General features: G+C 44.0%; 1 protein-coding gene across 1 annotated transcript in view; it reads left to right on the top strand.

The window, feature by feature from the left end:
* The window catches only part of COPG1 (COPI coat complex subunit gamma 1), a 33,400-nt gene that overhangs the window by 1,562 nt on the left and 7,989 nt on the right, over positions 1–23,849 (top strand). The window contains exons 2-19 of the mRNA XM_060239708.1: positions 3,382–3,434; positions 3,528–3,608; positions 4,045–4,116; positions 5,879–5,958; positions 6,672–6,747; positions 6,966–7,058; positions 7,718–7,804; positions 7,969–8,126; positions 9,747–9,880; positions 12,470–12,537; positions 13,070–13,258; positions 13,359–13,454; positions 15,153–15,396; positions 17,042–17,117; positions 19,076–19,179; positions 20,651–20,776; positions 21,105–21,173; positions 22,096–22,235. Of these exons, the coding sequence (XP_060095691.1) occupies positions 3,382–3,434; positions 3,528–3,608; positions 4,045–4,116; positions 5,879–5,958; positions 6,672–6,747; positions 6,966–7,058; positions 7,718–7,804; positions 7,969–8,126; positions 9,747–9,880; positions 12,470–12,537; positions 13,070–13,258; positions 13,359–13,454; positions 15,153–15,396; positions 17,042–17,117; positions 19,076–19,179; positions 20,651–20,776; positions 21,105–21,173; positions 22,096–22,235 (1,946 nt within the window). The remainder of the gene's footprint in view (positions 1–3,381; positions 3,435–3,527; positions 3,609–4,044; positions 4,117–5,878; positions 5,959–6,671; positions 6,748–6,965; positions 7,059–7,717; positions 7,805–7,968; positions 8,127–9,746; positions 9,881–12,469; positions 12,538–13,069; positions 13,259–13,358; positions 13,455–15,152; positions 15,397–17,041; positions 17,118–19,075; positions 19,180–20,650; positions 20,777–21,104; positions 21,174–22,095; positions 22,236–23,849) is intronic.

Below are 23,849 nucleotides of genomic sequence, written 5' to 3'. Positions count from 1 at the left end.
TGCAGTTTTCATGAGCTTCTAGTTGACTTTACTGAGAAATGCAGATTATATGCTTGTCCACTATATTGTCAAATCTTAAAAGTACTACCAACTCCCTCTCTCTCCATCATTGCCCTTCTGGAAAGCTGAATGCTTTCTTAGGCAGCATCACTCAGCGTAAGAAAGAAGGTATTTGCCATTATGCCCCTTTGGTAAGCACTGTATTGGCTGAAGGGGAGAAGTAGACTATATGGAATATACCCATCTGATGACACCCATAGCCAATCAAGTCTCTGGGAGTTGTGTTGACAGCATTTCACACTGTCATACTGTGAAGTTTACTGTAGGGTCATGGCTGTGCTACAGAATCTTCTAATGCAGTGGTCACCAACCTTTTTGGCACCAGGGACCAGTTTTGTGGAAGACAATTTTTCCACGGACCAGGGGTAGGGGAATGGTTTTGGGATTATGCAATTGTGCACTTTTTTTTGGTGTGGTAGTTAAGTATGCGGACTCTTATCTAGGAGAACTGAGTTTGATTCCCCACTCCTCCACTTGCAGATGCTGGAATGGCCTTGGGGCAGCCATAGCTCTCATAGGAGTTGTCCTTGAAATGGCAGCTTCTGGGGAGAGCTGTCTCAGCCCCACCCACCTCACAGGGTGTCTGTTCTGGGGGAGGAAGGTAAAGGACATTTACTCTGAGATTGAGTGGAGGGCAGGATATAAATCCAATGTATTGTTGTTGTTGTTGTTACTATATTGTGATATATAATGAAATAATTATACAACTCATGGCTGGTACCTGTCCAAGGCCTGGGGGTTGGGGACCCCTGTTCTAATGTATCTTCTGTAGGCCCTAGGGCAAATGGTGTGTCACTCTTGCAATATGATCTAGCCCCTAAATGACACGTTTTAAATGTTATCTTCATATTAATTTGAATAATTTATTTCATCATCATTGTTCCTCATTGCCTCTAAATACATTTGATCTTAAGGGCTGTATTTATATTTCTTGTGCATTTCTACACTAGCCTGACTTGCAGTTGTGCCATCTATAAATGCTGTATGGAATTTTTTTTAAACACCAAAAAAAGTTTGTCTCTCTTATTTCTAGGCCTGCCCACCCCTCTTTTGTGTCTTGTTTGTAGCTTGTAAGCCTTTGGGAAAGTTTGTTTTCAACAGTGCAGTGAAAAGGACATCACAGTATATTTTATAAATATATCACAAAAGCAATCTGATCTGGCTGCTAGCTTGACATCTGTACACCCAATGAAAAATGTCTGACACTTTTTTTTTTTTGCCTTCAAGACACAGGCAACTTATGGTGACCCTGTAGGGTTGAGGTGTTTTGCTCTTGCCTGCCTCTGGGTCACTCTCCCCTGGACTGCCCTGGTGGTCTCCCACCCACATACTAACCAGGGCTGACCTGCTTGGCTTCTAGGATTTGACGAGGTTGGACTAAATTGGGCTATCCAGGTCTGACACTACATGTTCCTATTTCTGTTGTTCCATGTAGGATACAACATTGTTAACTGAATTTTATGTTGGATGTCTTGAGGCTCTGTTTTTGTATGGCATGATATGAATCTACAAGTAATGAATTTCCGTAGACAGATATTCTGAGTCACTAGCATCAATACTGGAGTTTCTATTGTATATCTGTATGGAAGTGTCTAACCTTTTCTCCTGTAATGTTGCAAACAGCATTGTCGTACAGTGGCTAGGGCTGACCTATGATACCCAGGATCCATGCCATTAGAATAATCTTTTCTTCTCCTAACCAAACTTACATCTCTGGGTTACTACATCTCTGCTTATGGACGGCTGCCAGGACTCTGCCCCTGAAGAACTGGGTGAAGTATTGCAGGCCATGGCTGGTTGGTTGTGTCAGAGCCGGCTGCAACTGAATCCATCAAAGACAGAAGTCCTATGTCTGGGTCAGAAGGGGGTGGGGAGTGGGATCAGGCTCTCACCCTTCGATGGCATCCAGTTGATGCCATTAGCAGAGGTGAAGAGCCTGGGGGTGTTCCTGGATGCCTCTTTATCTATGGAGGCACAGATCACTGCCACTGCAAGGCCGTCTTTTTCCATCTGAGGTGGGCCCAGCAGTTAGTTCCCCACCTTACCTCCCATGATCTAGCCACAGTGATTCATGCAATGGTCACCTCCAGATTAGACTATTGTAACTCTCTCTGCGTGGGGCTTCCCTTGACCCTGCTCCGGAAATTCCAGCGGGTGCAGAACGCAGCAGCCCGGTTGTTGGCATCGAGGCCTATGCGGGTGCAGATGCATCCTGTGCTGTGCAAAATGCACTGGCTACCTCTCGAGCACCAGATTTGGTTCAAGGTGTTGGTCCTTACCTTTAAGACTCTTAAAGAAGCAGCACCAGTGGTGTGTCCTTTATATGCCCCTGAGGGATAAATACCTTTATCTTCTTGTAGATGAACTTGCTATAATTGCTCACTGAACTGTGTGGTGTTTAAGGTTCATCTGATGATGATAAAGGCTTCATATGTTAGAAAGTGCAGATTTTCCCAGGCACTGCACTGCTTTGTGCTGAAAATTATGGAATTGCCTCCCCGGAGAGACTTGTCTGTTCCCTTCTATCATTGTCTTCCACCAGCAGGTGAAGACTTCTTGTTTTATATGGTGTTCCCTCACTGATTTTTACTGAAGAAGAAGAATTGCAGATTTATACTCCGCCCTTCTCTCTGAATCAGAGACTCAAAGTGACTTACAATCTCCCATGTCTTCTCCCCACCACAACAGACACCCTGTGAGGTGGGTGAGGCCAAGAGGGCTCTCACAGCAGCTGCCCTTTCAGGGACAACCTCTGCCAGAGCTATGGCTGACCCAAGGCCATTCCAGCAGGTGCAAGTGGAGGCATGGGGAATCAAACCCGGTTCTCCCAGATAAGAGTCCATGCACTTAACCACTACACCAAACTGGCTCTCCACTGACCTTTTCTCCTGTTCATGTCTGTGTTCCTAAATGTTATGTGTTATTAATCTTGCTTTGCCACCTCGGGGACCCTAAGTTGGGTGGAAAGGCAGAGTAAATGTGGGGTTGCCCTGGCCAGAACTCTGTGGCTTGTCTGATCATGTGTCGTGGCTGAACCATTGTGATGTGAGCAAGAGTTGGTGTTCAGTAATCAGCAAGTGCCTGTTCCTGGCAAATTTCAGTTTGCACACCTAAAGAGGGCACATAATAATAGAAAAATGTAACTATGTTTTCTGTTCTTCTGATCATCCCAGCTGCAGTTTCTGATGCTGTTCCCTCAGAAACTTGTTTCTTTTTTAAAAAGCTGACTAACTTCAGCCATTGTCAATCTTTGCCACCAATTAATTTTTCACCTAGTGAGAATCCTTAATCATTACAGAATTTGATGTTTTTATGTTGCAGGTGGGGGTTCCAATCCTTTCCAGCATTTGGAGAAAAGTGCTGTGCTGCAAGAGGTAAGCTTCTTTAAAATGCTACTTTAAAACTGCCCTTTTCCCCCTGCTGTGGCATAATTGGAGATCTCATTTTGCATGCCTCTTTCCTCATAGGCTCGAGTATTCAACGAGACACCTATAAACCCTCGAAAATGTGCTCATATCCTCACCAAGATTTTGTACCTGATCAACCAGGTAATGGGGAGTATTTGTTTTTCTACTGGGACTTGCTTCTTCTGTAGATAAAACCAGTCTGCTTGTTAATGTTGAAAAGCTTGTGCCTTACAGAGTATTGCTTGGGGAAAACTGCTGGCTCTACAGCATCTGTAGCAGGTTGTGAAGTGCAGGGCAGTTTCATCTGTTTTTCCTCCTGGCTGGTTGGGTGAAGAAGTGGGTGGCAGCTGTGTGCACTGTCGTCAGATGACTCACAGATGGGCTGAGGCAGCTGTAAAAGCGATTCCTTGTGGGTAGGAAGTTGGCTGTTGCTGACCTCTCTTCTCAGTGGAGGTGAACTGTTGACATGAGCTAAAGGCAAATGCTGACAATGGCTGTTGTGCTTTTTCTGGAAATACTAAATGTGATTGATTTTTGCCTACCAACACCAGCAAACGTATATTTTTTTCCATTCTAGGGGGAACACTTTGGTGTGATGGAAGCCACCGAATATTTCTTTGCAATGACCAAACTGTTCCAGTCCAACGATGTAAGCCTTGTGCTTATACCATGTGTATAACAGTGTCAATAGAGGGAGAGGTGCAAGAGAGTAGCCTAGTTCCTACAGTTACCAGAGGTCTGACAAAGGAATGGGGAGCAACAGGCCAAAGCCCCATGTTGCCTATACCAAATGAGACATCTGTAAAGATCCATTGCCACATTTGCTGTTCATCTGCCCCACTCTCTGACCTCCACAGTGGACAGTTGGTGGAACCAGTTGACTGGGGAATGAATAGACAGGTTTGACCCAAGGATCCATAGTTGCTGAGACCTTCTAGTCCATAGCCTTTTCTTTGAAAAATCCAGTGGAGACAGTAAAAGTAGTGTGAAGCATGCCATTCCACTCATTCCATGGTTTTATTTCAGCAACATCTGCTTGCCGCTCTGTCTTTGTCTTCTATGCAAAGAACAAACTGAGCATTACTTTAAAACTAAGGTTTGGTTTAAATAACACTGGTTAGGAATCCACCTTCTTGAGGGAATCAAGCGACTCCCTTTGGTGAAACAAAAACTAATGACAGATTTCCATATTTTAAAAACCTTGTTTTGCTTTGCTATGGAGAAAATATTCCAAGCAATTTTGCTGGCCATAAGGGCTAATGATAGAACGGTGCTTGTGCCCCACAAAGTGGGATCGTATGTAGATTTCAATCCTGGTATTGGAGAGACTGCTTCTGAAGCTAGATGTTTGTATTTACTAAATGCCAGTAAGCTGGGGGGAAATATGACTCAGGTGAAAGAGAATGCTCTGTGGAAGCTGGTTAGGTGGATTTGGGCAGACAGTGCATATTCTGAGATTACAAGGGAGTGCCATACTTGCTCTTAGTCAGATCAGATAGCATAAATGGTAAACGCTTGTACAAAAGATGGGAAGAGAGGAAAGTGCCATTTACTTACACAGCAAAGGCTTCTTGTTTTACAAATGGTGCATGGAGGCCAAGAGATCATAACTGACCCCAAACTAGTGAGTCTGCAGGTCTGAGTGCAGCACTATGCCTGGCAGAAGCTGCTGACTCAATGCAGAGCTCCCTGAATGGCTTAAGCAATTGTGCATAGTATTAAAAATATATATATTTTGTGCTCGTACGTTTGTAGAAAGGCAGCTTTGACAGCTGCCTGTTCTCTCTCCCCCCCCCCACTCCCCCTCTGTCTCCCTCTCTATCTCTTTCCTCCTTGGGGAAAAAACCCTGTGTGATCTGTTCTGTGAATATTTGAGATTTCTCCTGTCATGGGAAGCACATGCTTTGCAAGCCCAAGATTACAAAACAGATAATCACTATGCCTGGTTCCTGAGATCTCAGAGAGCTACCAACAGTCAGAGGCAGCAAAACTGGGCTAGATAGTCTGACAGTAGAAGGTGGGTTTTCATCCTTATATGTGCCCTCTAGTGTAACTTTGCTGAGACTGTCTTCTCTTTCAGTGCAATCCTATACACATCTCAATGGGTTTAGATTAGAGTGACTGCTTCTCCATTTAGAAGAGGTTCAGCATCTTATAAAACTGCAGAAGGAGTGGTTTACAGTGTAATCTTATACATGTTTACTCAGAAATAAGTTCTGCTTTATTCCATGGGGATTACTCAAAACATTCTAGGATTGCAGCCTGTGCTGTCAGTCAGATGCAGTCTCAAAAGTGTGGTGAAGATGAGGGGGAATTGAACAGAAGAATGGTTGGAGTTCAGCAGCTGTGGCAACATTATGCCTTGTTGGTACTTTTGCTCCCTAACACTTGTTTGTGATTCTTCACACCAGCCAACTCTCCGCAGAATGTGTTACCTAACCATCAAAGAGATGTCCGGTATTGCTGAGGATGTCATCATTGTGACTAGCAGGTGCGTCCTTGCTGAGCTGATCTCTCTGCACTTTTTTCTTAGTTATATGCTTTTCCTCTTAGCTTTTCAGGGTTGGCTGAAATACCTGCAGAGAATTATGCAGGTGAATGGCACAGTTGGTGAGAGGTCATGTGTCTATTAAAACAGGTGCTGAAGTTTAATAGTTGGATCTCTCCTGCCTGCTTTCTGTCTCCCCACCCCCAAAACAAAGTATGTCAAAGTATGTTCCAAATTAAGAAAAAATGACATCAAGCATTTTAGCTAAACTGTTACAGGGCGGTGGCCTCTCACTGTTTGCAGGCATCATCTGCCAATGCAGGTCTGTATACATTGACTGGGGCCATAGGGTTGTGCAGTTTTCATACAACATGCAGATAGATCCAAGTGGGCAGCCATGTTGGTCTGAAACAGTAGAACAAAGTTGGAGTCTAGTAGCACCTTAAGACCAACAAAGTCTTATGAAGTGTGCTTAGAGCACACAAAAGCTTACATTCCGAATAAAACTTTGTGGGTCTTAAAGGTGCTACTTGACTCCTACTTTGTTAATACAACATGGACACATTGTCCTGTTTAGTTCTCTTTTTTCTCTACCTGCTGAGAGCATGCTTGCTTTGCTCAGTTCTTGCAAGTCTTTTGGCTGTCGTCTGCTCATTTCAAAAACTGGTTGCATGCATTCAGAACATTAAACACTCCACCCCAATCTTTTTTTCCAGTTTAACTAAAGATATGACTGGGAAGGATGACAATTACAGAGGCCCTGCTGTGCGAGCTCTTTGCCGGATCACTGATGTAAGTGCTAACTGCTGATACGCTGCTAGATGGTCTTCTCTCTACGCCCCCCCCCCCAAATATCACTTTGCATTTTCCATCTCTTAAGTGTGGGAGAGGGCTCTCCTCTGAATTTCTTCCGCTGCCTCCTACATTGCTGGGTTCTTTGGTTTGCTCATCAGCCCTTTCTTGAAGTCCTGTCACCTTCTCTCCAAAGAGTGGTTTTGTCTTCTTCACAGAGCAGCATGCTGCAGGCCATTGAGCGCTACATGAAGCAGGCCATTGTGGAAAAGGTGCCCAGCGTGTCCAGCTCTGCCCTTGTGTCCTCCTTGGTACGTTGATGCTTATGGAGTCCTTGCCCTAAACCATGTAGAAGTGAGTGGCAAATTGTCCACAATCAGGTGTAGCAATAGCAACATTACATTTTGAAAAATATGGAACTTCACTGGAGACGTGTTTTTTTTTAAGTATTAGTTCATTTGTACCTCACCTTTCTTCCCTGGGGGTACCCAAAGCATATTACATTGTTCTCCTTTCCTGCATTTTATCATCCCAGCCACCCTGTGAGATAAGTTAGACTGAGAATGTGTGACTGGCCTAAGGTCACCTAGTGAGCTTCTGTGGCACAAGTGGAGATTTGAACCTGGGCCTCCCAGAGACTAGTCCAACACTCTTAACCACGAGACCACACTAGCACTCAAAATGCACTCTGAAATCCTGAGAAGGAGCTTGCTGGGCCATTGTTCTGTTTTTTGGAAGTAGTAGTATCAACTCTGAAGCTTTGAGCCTTTTTGCCAAATGGTATTAAAAGCATCAGCTGCTTCTCATTTGGGTTCAGATAATTAATGGAGAGAGAAGGAAGACAGAATTAGCTTTGATTCAGCACAAGCCAGAGAACCCCAGTTTATTCCAAATCTTCCTCCTCCCCCGCCCCCACCTTAATTACACAACGTGAACTCCTGATGCTCTTTTTGGCTTGGTTTCCTCACAGCACCTTCTGAAGACCAACTTTGATGTGGTCAAACGCTGGGTGAACGAAGCTCAGGAGGCAGCTTCAAGCGACAATATCATGGTCCAAGTAAGAATCATAAAGCCACACAAAATCCACCGAAACTGGGAATGATACTGGGTATCAGTTGTGCATTTCTTGGTTAGTTTTATTGAGGAGGTGGAGGAATCACTGGCTGTGTGGGATGCCTTTAGTAATGCTGCTTCCCCCACCTTCTTTGCTTACCTCTCCAGTATCATGCACTTGGCTTGCTGTATCACGTGCGCAAGAACGACCGCTTGGCTGTGAACAAGATGCTTAACAAGTTCATGCGGCAGGGTCTGAAATCGCCTTTTGCCTACTGCATGATGATCCGAGTAGCCAGCAAACTGCTAGAGGAAGAAGCTGGAGGGTAAGGACCTCTTCCTTTCTGATACAGAATAGCATTCGTGCCCTATCCTGTGCAGTGTATTGGAGGCATATCCCGTGATCTCTGGACAGGAGTGATGATTTCCTGTTTGCTTTGTTACCTAAACATTTTCAGAAGTGAGGGTAACTCCTTAGACAGCACGTGGAGGAAAGCAGAAGGAGAGCACACAGCTGTGAGGCTTGTTAGCTTCCCTGTTGTCACAAAATGGACAAGACCTGGAAGTAATAATAGTCATCTGAAATTATTCTTCCATATTGGACCTAGCTGTCTTTGGGAAAAGCCAGCAAGTGAGATTCACCCGTCCAAAGACTATTTTTCTGTGCTTGCCTCCTGTAGAGAAATAGTTAAACATATGAAGCTGCCTTATACCAAGCTGGATTATTGTTCCCTCTCCCTTGGAATTATCTCCTTTGGGTTGTTGGATAAATAAGGCACAGAGGTGATGGGTTGTTATTTCAAATGAAGCTTTTTATCTAAGTTTATTAGGAAGGGGAAAGAACGGGATGGTTCTTAAGAAAATAACAAAGATTCTAAAACTGCATATTTGCTCTACAAGGTAGACTTACACATAAAACAAGGGTGGTGTCTGCCAAAGTGCCAGAATATAAGCAGATAGCAAGGCAGGCAGGTGAGAGTAATAGCAATTCTTTTCTACATGCCTGACAGGAAGACATTAACTCATTAGAGAGCCAGTTTGGTGCAGTGGTTAAGTGTGTGGACTCTTATCTGGGAGAACCGGGTTTGATTCCCCACTCCTCCACTTGCACCTGCTGGAATGGCCTCGGGTCAGCCATAGCTCTGGCAGAGGTTGTCCTTGAAAGGGCAGCTGCTGTGAGAGCCCTTTCGGCCTCACCCACCTCACAGGGTGTCTGTTGTAGAGGAAAAAGACATGGGAGATTGTGAGCCACTCTGAGATCCAGAGTGGAGGGCGAGATATAAATCCACTATCATCATTAGCCAACGCAAAACACTAACAAGTCAAAACTACCCAATCATTTTGTCAGACACACCAGTTAACACACAGGATTGCCTCTGAGCCAGGCTGTACTTCCAGGTCAAGTCTCTGCTAGAATGAAAATGAGTATGTTAACCCTATAATGACTGAAATTTAGATCTTGCTATATCCCAACATGGCTGGCAACATCTCTCCTGAGTCTCAGGCAGAGAATGGATTTTCCAGATGCTTTCTATCCAAGATTCTTTAATTGCAGATGCCAGAGATTGAACCTGGGGAACCATCTGCATACAGAACACATGCTCTGTTGCTGAGCTACAGCCCCTCCCAAAGACATGGGTCTTTCTGTAAAATCTGTTCTCCTCTGTGCCTTTGCCCTATTGCTTCTTCTGAATAAAACAGTGGGAAATTTGCTCTCTCCCTTTGTTGTCCTTTGAACCCATTCATGCCTTATCTCCTCCCCCAGTGTCTCATGGCCTGTTGACAACAAGCATGTGCCTCAGATGCCACAGGGAGAATATCTGTATCACTTCACACTGCTTTTTAGTGGCATAAATAAATTCCTTCAGTTGCTTGTCCACATGTTAAAGCACACATGTGTAAAGCAGCCATCGTTGTCTTTTTTCCCCCTCTTTAAATTGTCTTAGCCGTGACAGCCCACTGTTTGATTTCATTGAGAACTGCTTAAGGAACAAGCATGAGATGGTGGTGTATGAAGCGGCATCTGCCATCGTTAATCTCCCCACCTGCACAGCCAAAGAGCTGGCACCTGCTGTGTCTGGTAATTCCTTTGCTTTCTGATCGTTTGATGGTTGCGAAGAGGAGGGAGGCTTACTGGTTGACTCTCTGTATAACAGGGCTGGGGAACCTTCATCCCGAGGGCCATAGACAGCCCTTGAGGTCACTTGGTGTGGCCCTTGGGGATTTCTGGACAGATACATAGATTGCCATGTGGCAGCCTCCCTGGGACCTGGCTGGCGAGTGAGGATTGTGGGGCCCAGCCATGCTATGCAGCAGCCTCCCCAGGGCCAGGCAGGGATCACAGGGCCCAGATGTACCGTGCAGCAGCCTCCCTGGGGCCTGGCCGGCCAGCCAGAATTGCTGCAGGGCCTGGAAAAGTTACTGTCACAGTTCAGTTTGCACTTGATTATCCCAGATGGTGTGGCCTAATATGCTAATAAGTGTGTGACCTAATATGCTAATATTAGGGGATGTGGTCTAATACACTACTGAGTCCTGCTGGGCTTTTTCTACAAAAAAGCCTTGGACCTAGGCATTTGCCCAGGGCGGCGGGCCGGGTGTGTGTGCGTGTGCCAGATTATGCTCTCCCCACATGACTTAAAATAGAAAAACAATTATTTGCATTAATTTTGCTGGCCTGAATCATTCTTCCTCAGCAGAGCACTGTTTTTTAAGTTGATTTTTTATGGCTTGTGAATGATGTTATAAATATCCATATGGCCCTTGGCAGAAAAAAGGTTCCCCACCCCTGCTCTATAACCTGGATTGACTTACTGATGACAGAGGGCTAGTCTAATGGGCCCGATGGTAGCTGTTGGTGCCCTGCTGGGTTCCATGTAGGGCTTGCCAAGCCTTTGGGTCTTGTTGCAAGGCGTGTGCTGTGGAACAGCTTCAGTGGAGCAGCATTCAGGTGTTTCGGCTCTGGGAAGGGGGCCTGCCTACCAGCTGTGATAAAAAGAAATGATGCTGAAAGGGAAGCAAATATCCACCAAAAACCCTGGGGCTTAAGCAAAATGGTGAACAATAAATTTAACCAGCTGCACAATTTACTTTATTTAGAACATTTTTATGTAGTATTTTCAAGAACCCACCTGAGGCAGCTTACGAAATAAAAAATAATACAAACAAAACATTAAAAGATATTAAAGGCCAGCCGTAAAAAGCCCCAGTCCAGCATAAAAACATAGATAACAAAAACAGATGACTGGCAGCTTGAAATAGCAGTTTTGAGTTTAAAATATATCAACCCCTTGCTTAAAAGCCTGGGTGAACAGAAATGTTTTGTGCCTTAAAGAAAGTGCCAGGTGAGCCTCAAGAGGAAGGATATTCCACAAGAGCAGTGCCACCACTGAAAGAGCCCTGTCTCTGATTGCCGCCCACCTCACCTCCCGAGGTGGTGGTATACAGGACAGGATTTATGAGGAAGATCTTAACTGGCAGGCTGGACAGTATGGGAGGAGGCAGTTGTTCAAGTACCCTAGCCCCACACCATTTAAGGCATTCAGGATAAAAACCAGTCCTTTGAATTTTGCCTGGAAACAAATGGGTAGTCATTGGATATCTTTCAGCACTGAGTTGATATGATCTCTGTATTCTGCCCCTGACAATAACCTGGCTGTTGCATTTTAGACAAGCTGAAGTTCCTAGACCATTTTCAAAGGTAGCCCCACACAAAGTGCATTACAGTAATCTAATGTGGATGTAATCAGTGCAGAGATCGCTGTAGCCAACTCATACTTTTTGAATACACGGCATGATTTTCCGTAGCTGGTGTATCAATCATAGCTGATAACAGCTCAGAAGAGACTGGGACCTCCAACTGAAGGTCAGGATACAGCAGCACTCCCAAGCTGCAGATCTGTTCCTTCAGGGGGAATGAACACTTCCAGGACAGTCTGACACCTCAGTCCTCAAGCAGCTTTGGCATTAACCAACAACACCTCAGTCGTATACTCTTGACCCAAGAATGGTACACTCCTATCTGGGATGGTTGCCCTCTTCCACCGAGTGCGCAGCTTGGGAGGGACGCACATGGAGAGGTGAGGGAGGTAGGGGACACTTGCCTAGCCAGCCAGATCAGCCGAATCAATCCTGGCAATCAGTGGGGTAACAGATGTCGCAGCCAGATTGCCCTCACACCAACACCTAAGTCATGTTTGGATTAAGCTTCAGTTTATTGACCATCATCCATCCCTTTGCCATCTTCAGGCGCCTGGTCCAGACTTCCACAGATCCACCTGGTGGTTTCTGTCCCAAACCAGTAGTCTCCAGAAGGCAGTTTAGATCATGGGGAATGCCGTGCATGGGCCATTTCTTATCTTGCTCTTCCTCCAAAGAGCTCAGGGCAGCATACTTGGTCCTTCTGTTTGAGAGATGACTGATCACCTGGTGACTTTCAGGGCAAGAAGGGATTTGAACCTTGGTCTTCCCAGATCTAGTCCCAGCACTCCAACCACTACATTGACAATAGCTGTCTGGACACCTAACCTCCCCAGTTCTCTGTGAATACAGAAATTTGTCCCTCTTGCAAGTTCTGATTCTCAGTTTTTCCCATATGGTGGTTATGGGAGTAAATTTGAAGCATAGCATGTTGCGTCTGTGTCACTCACAGAGTTGTCATTCCTTGCAGTGTTGCAGTTGTTCTGCAGTTCTCCCAAAGCAGCCCTTCGTTATGCAGCAGTTCGAACCCTCAATAAGGTAAGGAGAGCATGGAACTCTGTGACTGATGTGTTTGCCTCTGTAGATTCATGTAAAGAACAAAAAAGAAAGAGAGACACCTGTAAGAAACCAGAAAAGGTACCAAGTACCAGAGACCACAAAAAGGAAACAGCAAAAAAAAGCAATTGTCCTTTACTGTGTAAAAACAAATGGTTACTATTCATTTAAGCAAATGCTCAGCGGGGCTTTGCCTTGGATGCCAAGGTTTAGTTCTGGAGTAGCCGAAGTAAACTTTTTAAAAGGAAGTACCACTGGAAATAATGTCAGTTCTTCTGTGGCATCCTTTTCCTTGCACTTCCCCCATTCTGACATATCTGGAATAGGAAGGGAGGGCTCTCTGATCAAAGGATGCTCCTAGTAACTGGGATTGCCTCTTAGCTTACAAAATAAGAGCAGAGTGTGTCAGTGTAGGTCACAGGCAAAAACAGTGTATCGATGATTTGATGTGCAGGCTTGAGTGGCGCCTAGTTGCCTTGCCTGCATGGAGTGAACTCCAATTCTTCTCTGCCAGGTCGCTATGAAACACCCATCTGCTGTGACTGCCTGTAACCTGGACTTGGAGAACCTTGTGACCGACTCCAACCGCAGCATTGCCACCCTGGCAATTACAACCCTGCTGAAAACTGGCAGCGAGAGCAGCATTGACCGACTCATGAAGCAGATCTCCTCCTTCATGTCAGAAATCTCCGATGAGTTCAAGGCATGGATAGAATTTCCTTTTATTTTAGGTCTTTATTTAGCTTTGCATTGCAGAAAGGGGCTGATGTGATGTGTTTGTTTATATTTCAAAATATGGCCAGGTGGTTGTGGTGCAGGCGATCAGCGCCCTGTGTCAGAAGTATCCACGCAAGCATTCGGTCCTCATGAACTTCCTCTTCACAATGCTTCGTGAGGAGGTAAGTACAGCTGCTCTGTCTTATCACAACGTATAAAACAATATGTTTGTTTCATAGCCCAGAATGAAAGGCTATGATGGACTTAATGGCACTGTACTCCGGGCCAAAGTACACAATGTTTTTTTAAAGTCTGATCCAGGTCCCCTCCCCAAACCCAATTCACTTTCCTTTCAGCTGCACAGTACCTGCAGGAGACATCATTTTTGAACCCCAGGGGTGGGGGAGGGACTGATTCAGATTGGGACTATGGTGTGTATGGATGAATGGGTTTCTGGGGGGAGGAGTTACTTGTCCCATAATCCATGTGCAACTCTAAAACAAGGCAAATAACTGCTCCCCAGGACTATTTATGCTTGGGAAAACAAGGCAGAGGAGAAGGCAGGAGCACCTCCAACCCATGCTGCGCTCCCCAGCAGAATCAGGGCTCCACAGACTTTTAAATATTACTTTTCTGTCAGCTGTTGTTTGGCTGAGGAGAAAGAAAGTTTGCTCTAAGCCTCACTAAAATATATATATTCTACAGTTCAGCCCTCACAAGATATCTGGCAAGAGGTAGCTTCTTCGTTTTCTCATGCATTTTATTTAATCTTTTAAAATGCATACATGCTCAGATGTATAATGAAGAAGAGATCATGCCATAGGCCATTTTGAAACTAGTACAAACACTTTTGACTGAAACTGGATGACCACAGAAATATAAAACACGGGTTTCCTCAGGAGGTCCCAGATTCAATCCCAGTCATCTCCAGTGAAAAGGATCAGGTAGTAGATGTTGTGAATGACTTCTTCCTGAGACCTGAAGAGCTGCTGTCAGTCAGAGTAGACAGTAGTGACCTTGATAGACCCATGATGTAAGGCAACCTCATGTGCTGTTGGCTTCCTACCGCTTTCTACCTCTCTTTGCTTTCTATTTGATACAGGTGTTTATTTTTGATACAGATACTGTGATTATAGCTGGTTTCTTGGAATGGCAGGAGGTTCCATTGTGCAGAAAGACAGAGTTTTTAAGGGAGCTGGTTTGGTGTAGGGGTTAAGTCTGTGGACTCTTACCTGGGAGAACCGGGTTTGATTCCCCACTCCTCCACCTGCAGGTGGTGGAATGGCCTTGGGTCAGCCATAGCTCTCACAAGAATTGTACTTGAAAGGGCAGCTTCTGCGAGAGCCCTCTCAGCCGCACCTACCTCACAGGGTGTCTCTTGGGGGTGGGGGAGAAGATAAAGGAGATTGTAAGCCGCTCTGAGACTCTGATTCAGAGAGAAGGGTGGGGTATAAATCTGCAGTCGTCTTCTTGTTCTCGTGGGGGTTCTAATAAGGCTACCTATGCCTTCCATTGAACTCTGTCTCTAAACTTTTCCAGCTTCTGTTCTCACTCATAAGAATTCGATTTTAAAAACTAATGTTTGTTATATTTAGATACCTTTCTTTTTCTTGTGGAAAAAGTGACTAATGAGAGGTCTATGGCATACAAATAAAGCAAGCAAGAGGAATATATTTTTTTAAATGAGAGCTTAAATTCCCATGATTCCAAGCCCTTTGCTGAGCATTGCAGACAATAACTCAGTGTGCTGCTACCCCGTCTTGTTTTGAAACTTTGCTGAAGGTTGACTATGGAGTAGCTTGGAGTTTTTAGGAAGTCACAGTAGGACTGCTGTTCTGCATGTTCAGTTTTATGACTTGATCTGCCCACTTGATTTCTAGGGTGGCTTTGAGTACAAACGAGCCATTGTTGAATGCATCATCAGCATCATTGAGGAGAACTCTGAGAGCAAGGAAACTGGCCTCTCTCACCTGTGTGAGTTCATTGAGGACTGCGAATTCACTGTCTTGGCTACCCGCATTCTCCACCTCCTGGGTCAGGAAGGGCCCAAGACCAACAACCCTTCAAAATACATTCGTTTCATTTACAACAGAGTTGTGTTGGAACATGAAGAGGTCAGGGCAGGTATGTGAACTGGAAAGGGTATGTGCCCTTTGTAGTAATGGGAGTTTTCTGGCTTAGAATCAAATTAAGAACACAAAAGCAAATCACTTATCTGAATGTTTTCCATGGAAAGAAAACACCACTGAACAATGCTGGCATCCTCTGTCTAAGGTGTGCAGACAAGTATAGTTTAGATATCAATTTATCTAATTTTCAACTTGGCCAGATCTGTGGATACTTATCTGCCTTGTCTGTTCATATTGTGTGCCGTAACTCAAAAAGGACATCACTTAAAGAGGACATTACAGAGCTGGAAAAACTACAGAAGAGGGCAACCAGGATTATTAGAGGGCTGGAGCACATTTCCTGTGAGGAAAGCCTGAAGAGTCTAGGACTTTTCAGTTTAGAAAAGAAAAGGCTTAAGGAGGGACATGATAGAGGCTTATATAATTATGCATGGGGTGGAGAGAGTTGACAAAGAGAACTTTTTCTCCCTCTTCCAAAATACTAGAACTTGAAGGCATCCAATGAAGCTGGTAGGCAGTAGATTCAGGACAGAAAAAAGGAAATACTACTTTGTACAATGAATGATTAAAATGTGGAATCTGCTGCCAGAGGATTCAGTGAGTGCCTCAGGCATAGATGGCTTTAAAGGGGAATTAGATTCATAGAGGAGAAATCTATCAGTGGCTACTAGCCATGGTGACTAAAGGGAACCTCTATGTTCAGAGGCAGTAACCCTCTGAATACCAGCACCAAGAGGCAACATCAGGGGAAGGCTTCAACCTCTATGCCCTATGTTGGACCTTTAGAGTAACTGGTTGGCCACTGTGTGAGGTAGGGTACTGGACTAGGTGGGCCACTGATCCGATCCAGCAGGGTTCTCCTTATGCTCTTAAGACAGGTTGGGGGAACATAAGGTAGGCTGGCTGGTGGGTGAGAAGAAAGGAAGTGGGAAAAGATGCACATGTGTGCCTGCCAGGAGGAGAGGAAGAGGAAATAATGTGAAAAAAGGAACACAGTGGGAAGTGAGGTGCCCTTGCAAGTTCAGCATTACACAACTGGGTCATAATTTGTCCTAGTAAAAGTTGCCAGAGGGAGGAAAAGCTGAAGACAGGACAAATAAAGATAAGTTTGCTGGTGGGTGAGAAAAAGAGATGTCTATGGGGGCTCTCAGGGAAGGGAAAGAAGAAATGAGATACACATACTGAGTGAGACCATCAATCCATCAAAGCCAATATTGTCTACTCAGACTGGCAACAGCTCTCCAGGATTTCAGATAGGGGACTTTCACATCACCTGCTACCTCATCTTGAAACTGGAGCTGCTGGGGATTGAACCTAGGATCTCTCCGCATGTCATGGGGATTGAACCTGGGACCCTCCGCATGTCATGCAGATGCTCTACCATTGAGCCACAGGGAAGGGAAAATGCAATGCCCCTGCAAGTCCTTGGGGGGCCCATTTGTTTTCATATAATTCAATTGCTGAAGCTTTTAGATAATTATGAAACCTTTCCGTGGCTGTTTTCTTAATTGTGCCTGGCTGTGGCAACTTCTGCAAAATATTATTCTTTCCAAATAGGTTAAAAAATTAAACCTTTAAGGATCATTTTTGGCTCTCTTTCCCATCTGAGCTTCCCCTTTTCTTTTTCTGCTTTTCTGCAGGTGCTGTGAGTGCTCTGGCCAAGTTTGGGGCTCAGAATGAGGAGATGTTGCCAAGCATCATAGTGTTGCTAAAGAGGTGAGCAGTAGTTTTAGCAGCTTTATGTAGGACATTTGGTGGGGCGGGGGGGGGGGGGGAGGGCGGGGTCAACAGAAATATCTGACGATATGTCTACACAGCAGTTGCTTCCAGTACTGCAACATGCAGCCAGAATTGGAAGGAATTCTTACCTGGATAAATGGACACCTTTCTCTGCTAAGACAGCTCTGCTGGATGCCAGATGTGCAGAATGTGTCTCCTGTGCTGGTCCTAATTATTCCTAGTAGTGTGTGGATAGGAGGATGACTAATCTAGGTTGAAATCCTCTACATATTTGGACTGTATGGATTGGGCATGATGTAGCAACTGACTTTCTCCAAACACATAATGCACAATAGACACAATCATGTACTCTGGCTTCCTTCTCACGTGGGAGGACTATCCGGTTTGTCAGAGTCTGGGACTGTTAGACCCATGTCTTTGGACACTGGCTGCATTCAGACATCATAACAATGAATGTTAATAATGAAACTGTGATTGGCATGGCTGGGCATTCCTCCTGCAGTCTCCTCTTGCATGCACAGCTGTACGCAAAGCTTCCCAGTTTGATAATTTCAATTTCCCATGATGTCTGAATTCAGGCATCTGGGCAAACCAGTTATTTGATCATGCCTGGAAGTTTCATGCCTGAACGTTTTTTAAAAAGCTCATATCCTCCCAAAAAAATTGTTAGTCTTTAAGGTGCCAGACTCTTGCCCTTTGCTGCTGCAATGGACAAACATAGCTACCCATCTTCATTTGATTATAATTTATTGTGGTGTCTGAATGCAGCCAGTACAGGCAGTATGGAAGCATAGGATCTCAGTTGTTTGAATATATAATCAACTTAAGGCATGAAAAATGTACAGAGCAGTTTTTTCACTAGAAATTATAGGCTTTTGCTTTGTAGATTCCAAAAATTACATTGTTCAGGGGAAGGCAGGTGCAAAATTAGCAGAAAATACCAAATATAACACTAAAAATCTAAAATTAGTGAAAATAGAGTGGATGTAAAAACTGTAGTGGACACTTAATGAATTCAAATTCCTTTGCATAGAACCATACTTGCAAAACTTTTCAGTTTGACCTATGATATCTCATGTGGATTAGATGGGACATTTTCAGGGACCTGAACATAAACAGATGTGCAGTGCTACCAGATGATGAAGGGAGGAGTGCATTTATTTGGCAGCTTATACTCCATTGTCACAGAGGAGATTGTGCTGTTTCCTCATCTTGTTCCCTCGAATCTAAACAGCACATTTAAAGATGATCCAGGAAAGGGTGATTTCCGCAACCTAGTGTGGTGGTGGGGTCTCCAAACAGCCAATGTGGTGTGGTGAACCAGAGAGTCAGACAAGGATCGGGGAGTCTCAGGCAGGAATCCCCACTCTGCCCAGGAAGCTTGCTGGGTGACCTTGGGCCAGCCATATACTCTCAACCTTACCTACTTCTCAGGATTGTTGTGGGGTTAAAACAGAGGAGAAGAAAACAACACATGCCACTTTGGGTGCCCACTGGGGACACAGGTGGAGTATAATTTAAGTAAGTAAATAAGATATTGTGCCAGCACTGTGTGCACTAAATACTGGATTGGGTCTCTCAGGAGCAATATTTTGGAGGCACTTGCAGTAGCAAGGGGGAGGGAGGGGGAAGCCCAGAAAGTCACAGTACATGAATGAAAATGGTTGTATTTGCGGACACTTTCTGTTGGATCCAAAGCCCTGCCATCTACTGCATATGTGAGTGCTTTGGTAGTATGTAGTACCATTCAGTACTCCAAATAGTCTTGAAGGTCACTGGGTGAGAAGTTAATCTCATGCTTGGATATACGCTGCTGCTCTGACCTTTCCAGTGCCAAGCTGGTCTGTCCAGCTGTGTTTGGGGTGACATTCTAGGTGGGACTGTGTGAATTTCAATGCTTTCCATTGAGGAAAACTCTCTGATTTTGATTTCAGATGTGTGATGGATGATGACAATGAAGTCAGAGACAGGGCCACTTTCTACCTAAGCGTCTTGGAGCAGAAGCAAAAAGCACTAAATGCTGGATACATTCTGAATGGTAACTAAGAAGCAGATGTGGTGACATTAAAACATGAAATTGTTTGTTGCTTGACACATGCATGCCACCTCCACCAATGATGCTGAGCAGAGGAATCATTAGAAGCTTAAACATTGTATGGTTTGTGAAATGGAGCTAGTGTACATGTGGCACAGAATGAGATCATAGGAATGTAACGAGGCAAAATGGTCATACAATTTCAAGGTGTGTGGGTGGGGGGAGAGTCAGATTTTTAATCATTCCTAGGATGGTGAACAGCATGGAGAAAATGTCCTGTCCCTTTAATAGAGGCTCAATGGGATGTCACGTGATGTTGTGTACCTTCATAGCATGAAAAGCTTCACTTGCCCATTTCCACACAGTAAGCCTTTTATTAAATGGACAGGACATTTTTTCTTCAAGCACTCTCCCAATGGAAAAACTAACTGCATTTTTTTTAAAGTATTTCAGAAAGAAAGCTATAACCTAGGCCTTAGCCTTAGCATGTTATACTCTAGTTTTCAATTTCCCAAAGTATTAATATTAGGGAACTTTGCAAAATTTTAATCCTCACCTTCAGGCCATTCTGCTAAATCAGCTCTCTATCATCTCATTCTGCTGCATGGAAAGAACAGATCTCATAACTGGGGGAGGGGGGGCGGGTTAAGTCAAATGTGCTACTTTTACTTGTTGGGGTGTGGTCTATTTTTTTATTGGAACACTTTCAAAAGAACTCCAGAACTGGGCATGCTATAGTTGAAGGTTGGTTGTTTTAGTTTGCCATAGCCCAATGGCTCAGGGCCAGTTTTATATGAATACAAATATTGTTCAAAAGCATGCATGAGAGAGAAAAAGACTGACACACAGCAGGGGGGTGGGAGGTGGACTGAAGGCAAGATGCAGCTGGGCATGTATTGCATTGCAGTAGTAATGATTTAAACATTTGCTGGTTGAATTGAGGGCCAGAAGGCTTTGTTTGATTACAGGCAGTTAATGTCTGCAAGTCAACAGAAATAGTTTAACGCAGCATGAAAGGCAGACAGAGATATTATCCCAGTTTCCAGATCGGCTTACCTTTATGTTGTCTGATTAGGCCATATAATGATGTATTGTTATGCCTCTGTGCCTGCTATCTTTAGCCCTAAATTCAAACAGATGTATGCCAGATGTTTCTACACTGCTTTAGAGAGAAGAGCCATTTCCATAGGTGTTCTTCTGAGGTCTGAAATTCTGGTATTCACTGAGAATGGATTTGCTGCTGAGCATAGAGATAGCAGCATCTGGATGGCGAGCGTCACAGTGGATAGTTGCTTGATGAAACTGTAGGGGATTAAACTGGCTAATATCCAAACTCTTTAAGTATATTTGTAGATGAGGACATATGGAAGAGCAGATGTAGAGAGTTAATTGTGCTCTGATTTATAAGCTGTCAAAGAGCTGTCTCATTTCCCGTAGATTCAATTTCTTTTTTTGTCACCATTTCTCCCTCCAGGATTGACAGTATCCATCCCTGGCCTAGAGAGGGCGCTACATCAGTATACTCTGGAACCCTCAGAGAAACCTTTTGACCTGAAGTCTGTTCCTTTGGCAACCACCCCCATCATTGAACAAAGAATAGGTAATTGAAGAACCATGAGGGAAACCTTTCTCAACAGTGCCTAGAACATTTCTTGGGACTCTTCCCAGTCTCTCTGGTTTCTCAGAGATGTTTGATTTCATATAACTTTTTCAGCTCTAGCACCTGTGAAGCTACAAATTGCTTAACTTCCTGTTTTAAAATGTTTCAGATAGTTTAGTGTGTTTGTCCTTCTGGTTTGTCATTTGATTAGAATTTTGGCGAAATAATCTTCTATAATAGTAATAAACCTACTACTAGTTCCAAAACAATCACTTTATTTCCCTTTTCTAAGTATCTAACCTAATACACAGTACTTTCCTTTATACAGAAAATATTCCTGTCTCTGCAGTGAAGCAGCCAGAGAAAGTGGCAGCCACTCGACAAGAAATATTCCAAGGTATGATATCCCCTTGTATTTGGAAAGGAGATATGGAGCTTCAATTGTCTGGGCACTGTATATATGCATATAGCATGGAGTACACACATCTCCTTTCAGTTCTGGAACTGCTCTTGAAAGCTTTAGTGCGGAGAGTTCATGTTCTAGAAATCAAAAGCATACAAAACTGAATCAGAGCAATGAATCTTAAGCCCAGTATTGTCCATTATGGAAGCAGCCCTCCAGGGTTTCAGTAGGGATCTTTCCTGGCCCTGGTACTAATGATTGAATGCAGGACCTTCATTGTGTGCTCTCTCACTGATCTGTGGCTCCTCCCCAGAAACACAGCTAACAGTTAAGAACTTTTTCTCTAACTTTCTCTCTTAAGAACATAAGAGAAGCCATGCTGGATCACGCCAATGGCTCATCCAGTCCAACACTCTGTGTCGCACAGTGACCCAAAAAAATCAGGTGCCATCATGAGGTCCATCAGTGGGGTCAGGACACTAGAAGTCCTCTTGAAAGACCATCTCTTTCCATATGTCCCTGTGCACCAGATATGGTCTTCAGGCAGCCATCTTCTAGCTAGCCCACCTCTTAGGATGGCTAGTTTAGCACTGACCAGACCCCAGACTTTTCCCATCATGGCTCCTGCTCTGTGGAATGGGCTCTCTGAAGAAGTTAGGGGAAGCCCCTCCTTGGAGATCTGCTTGTTTGCCAGGGCTGAACAGCAGGCATCTTTTAAAGAGGGGGGAGGGAGAGAAAGATTTGTGGGTTTATTATTTTCTTCTGGTTTTAACTAATAATGCCTTTATTACTGTAAGCCACCTTGAATCACAAGGAGAGGCAGGATATGAATGTTTGAATAAACAAATCACACTTGACTGAAGATTATGCAGTCTTATTTTATTCTGATAATTTTTGGTCTTTTATTGTATTTTAGAGCAACTAGCTGCTATCCCTGAATTCCGAGAACTTGGCACACTATTTAAGTCTTCTGAGCCAGTAGCTCTCACAGAATTGGAGACAGAGTATGTGATTCACTGTACCAAGCACACATTCACCAACCACATGGTTTTCCAGGTGGGTATTGTGTTGAATCAACATTATACAAGTAATCTTCTGATAAATATGATGCCAATGGAAAAAGAACCAAAGGGTGATTAACATGTGGAATTCACTGCCACAGGACGTGGTGGCGGCTACAAGCAGAGCAAGCTTCAAGAGGGGTTTGGATAAAAATATGGAGCAGAGGTCCATCAGTGGCTATTAGCCACAGCATATTATTGGAACTGTCTGGGGCAGTGATGCTCTGTATTCTTGGTGCTTGGGGGGGGGTGCAGAGTGGAAGGGCTTCTAGCCCTATTTGTGAACCTCCTTTTTTTTTGGCCACTGTGTGACGCAGAGTGTTGGACTGGATGGGCCATTGACCTGATCCAACATGGCTTCTCTTATGTTCTTACGAATGCAGTCAGGGGATTCAGTAAGCATAACTGAATGGTACTGATTCCTGGAGATTAACTCTGATCCCCCCCAAAAAACTAACACTGAAGATATTGTGTGTGTTCTACAGCTATGCAGGTACTCATTTAGTGTTACTGTGATGGTTCACTGACTGGAGTAACTAATTTGGGATTACTGGCATTACCCTTTCCAAAGTGGTTACATGAAGATTTATATCCTGCTCTGAGCCTGCTTCAGCGAGGAGGGCGGGATATAAATCAAATAAAATTAACTAACAATTCCTTAGCCTGACATATTGAAATGATTACTGCAAGACAACTCTATCAAAATGGGCTTATTTACTTATTTATGCCTCTTTTTTCCTGGGATAGAGGACTATAAAGTGGCTTAAAAACTTTAAAGGTGTAAACAACATAAGTATAATCACTGAAAACCCTAATATATCAAAACAAAGTATTAGGCAGCCCCTCCGTTCCCAGTCCCAGGTAGTTGGTCTTCATGTCAACTCTAAATTGCTACTCTGAAAACACTGTGAAAGCAAAGACACTCCAGAGTCGGAAATGACTAGTGCTTGCACAGGGTGCTACCTTTACCTTTTTAAGTGGAATTAGGAGCTGGCAGTCTGCTGGCCAAGATAGTAAGCATCCTCCAGCAAGGCAGAGGTTCTTGTTCACAGTTGAATGATGGGGATAAGCTGACTAGTATTACTTTTATTGAACTTCTGGCTTTTTTGTTTTATGTGGCATACCCCCCTCCTCCTTGGTTCTGATATTCAGGTGCTTTTACTGAATAATTTTATTTTTAATTGTTCAAACATTTTAATGTTTTTATACACACCACATTGGGAACCCTAATCACATAGAAATGTGGTATTAAAATATTTAAAATAAATAAGGTGCATTTTTGATACAGATCCTAAAATATATGAAAATATCTGTCTGTGTTCACTGCTGAGATGGTGTTCACTTCGGGAAATTTGTATCTCAACAATGAAGCTATTAGGAATGTCACCCTTTTGAAGCAACTGTGCTGTATACATTTTAAGAATCTATCATCCCAGGAAGCAAGTACAGTTAGCTAAAGGGAGCTATCTTCATGAAACAACACTGAGAACAAGTTTTGTGCCTGTGGAGGCTCAAGAACTGCACTTGCCTTCAGCACAGCCAGCATGCTTCCTTGGATTCCTGTAAAATGCAGTGCATTGGAGGTCTTCCTAAACATAGATCTTAAGGA

The sequence above is a fragment of the Heteronotia binoei genome, chromosome 5 (genome assembly GCF_032191835.1).
Source record: "Heteronotia binoei isolate CCM8104 ecotype False Entrance Well chromosome 5, APGP_CSIRO_Hbin_v1, whole genome shotgun sequence".
In the NCBI taxonomy this organism is placed as follows: Eukaryota; Metazoa; Chordata; class Lepidosauria; order Squamata; family Gekkonidae; genus Heteronotia; species Heteronotia binoei.
Note: the sequence above shows the minus strand (reverse complement) of the source record. Positions and strands in the feature narration are given on the sequence as shown.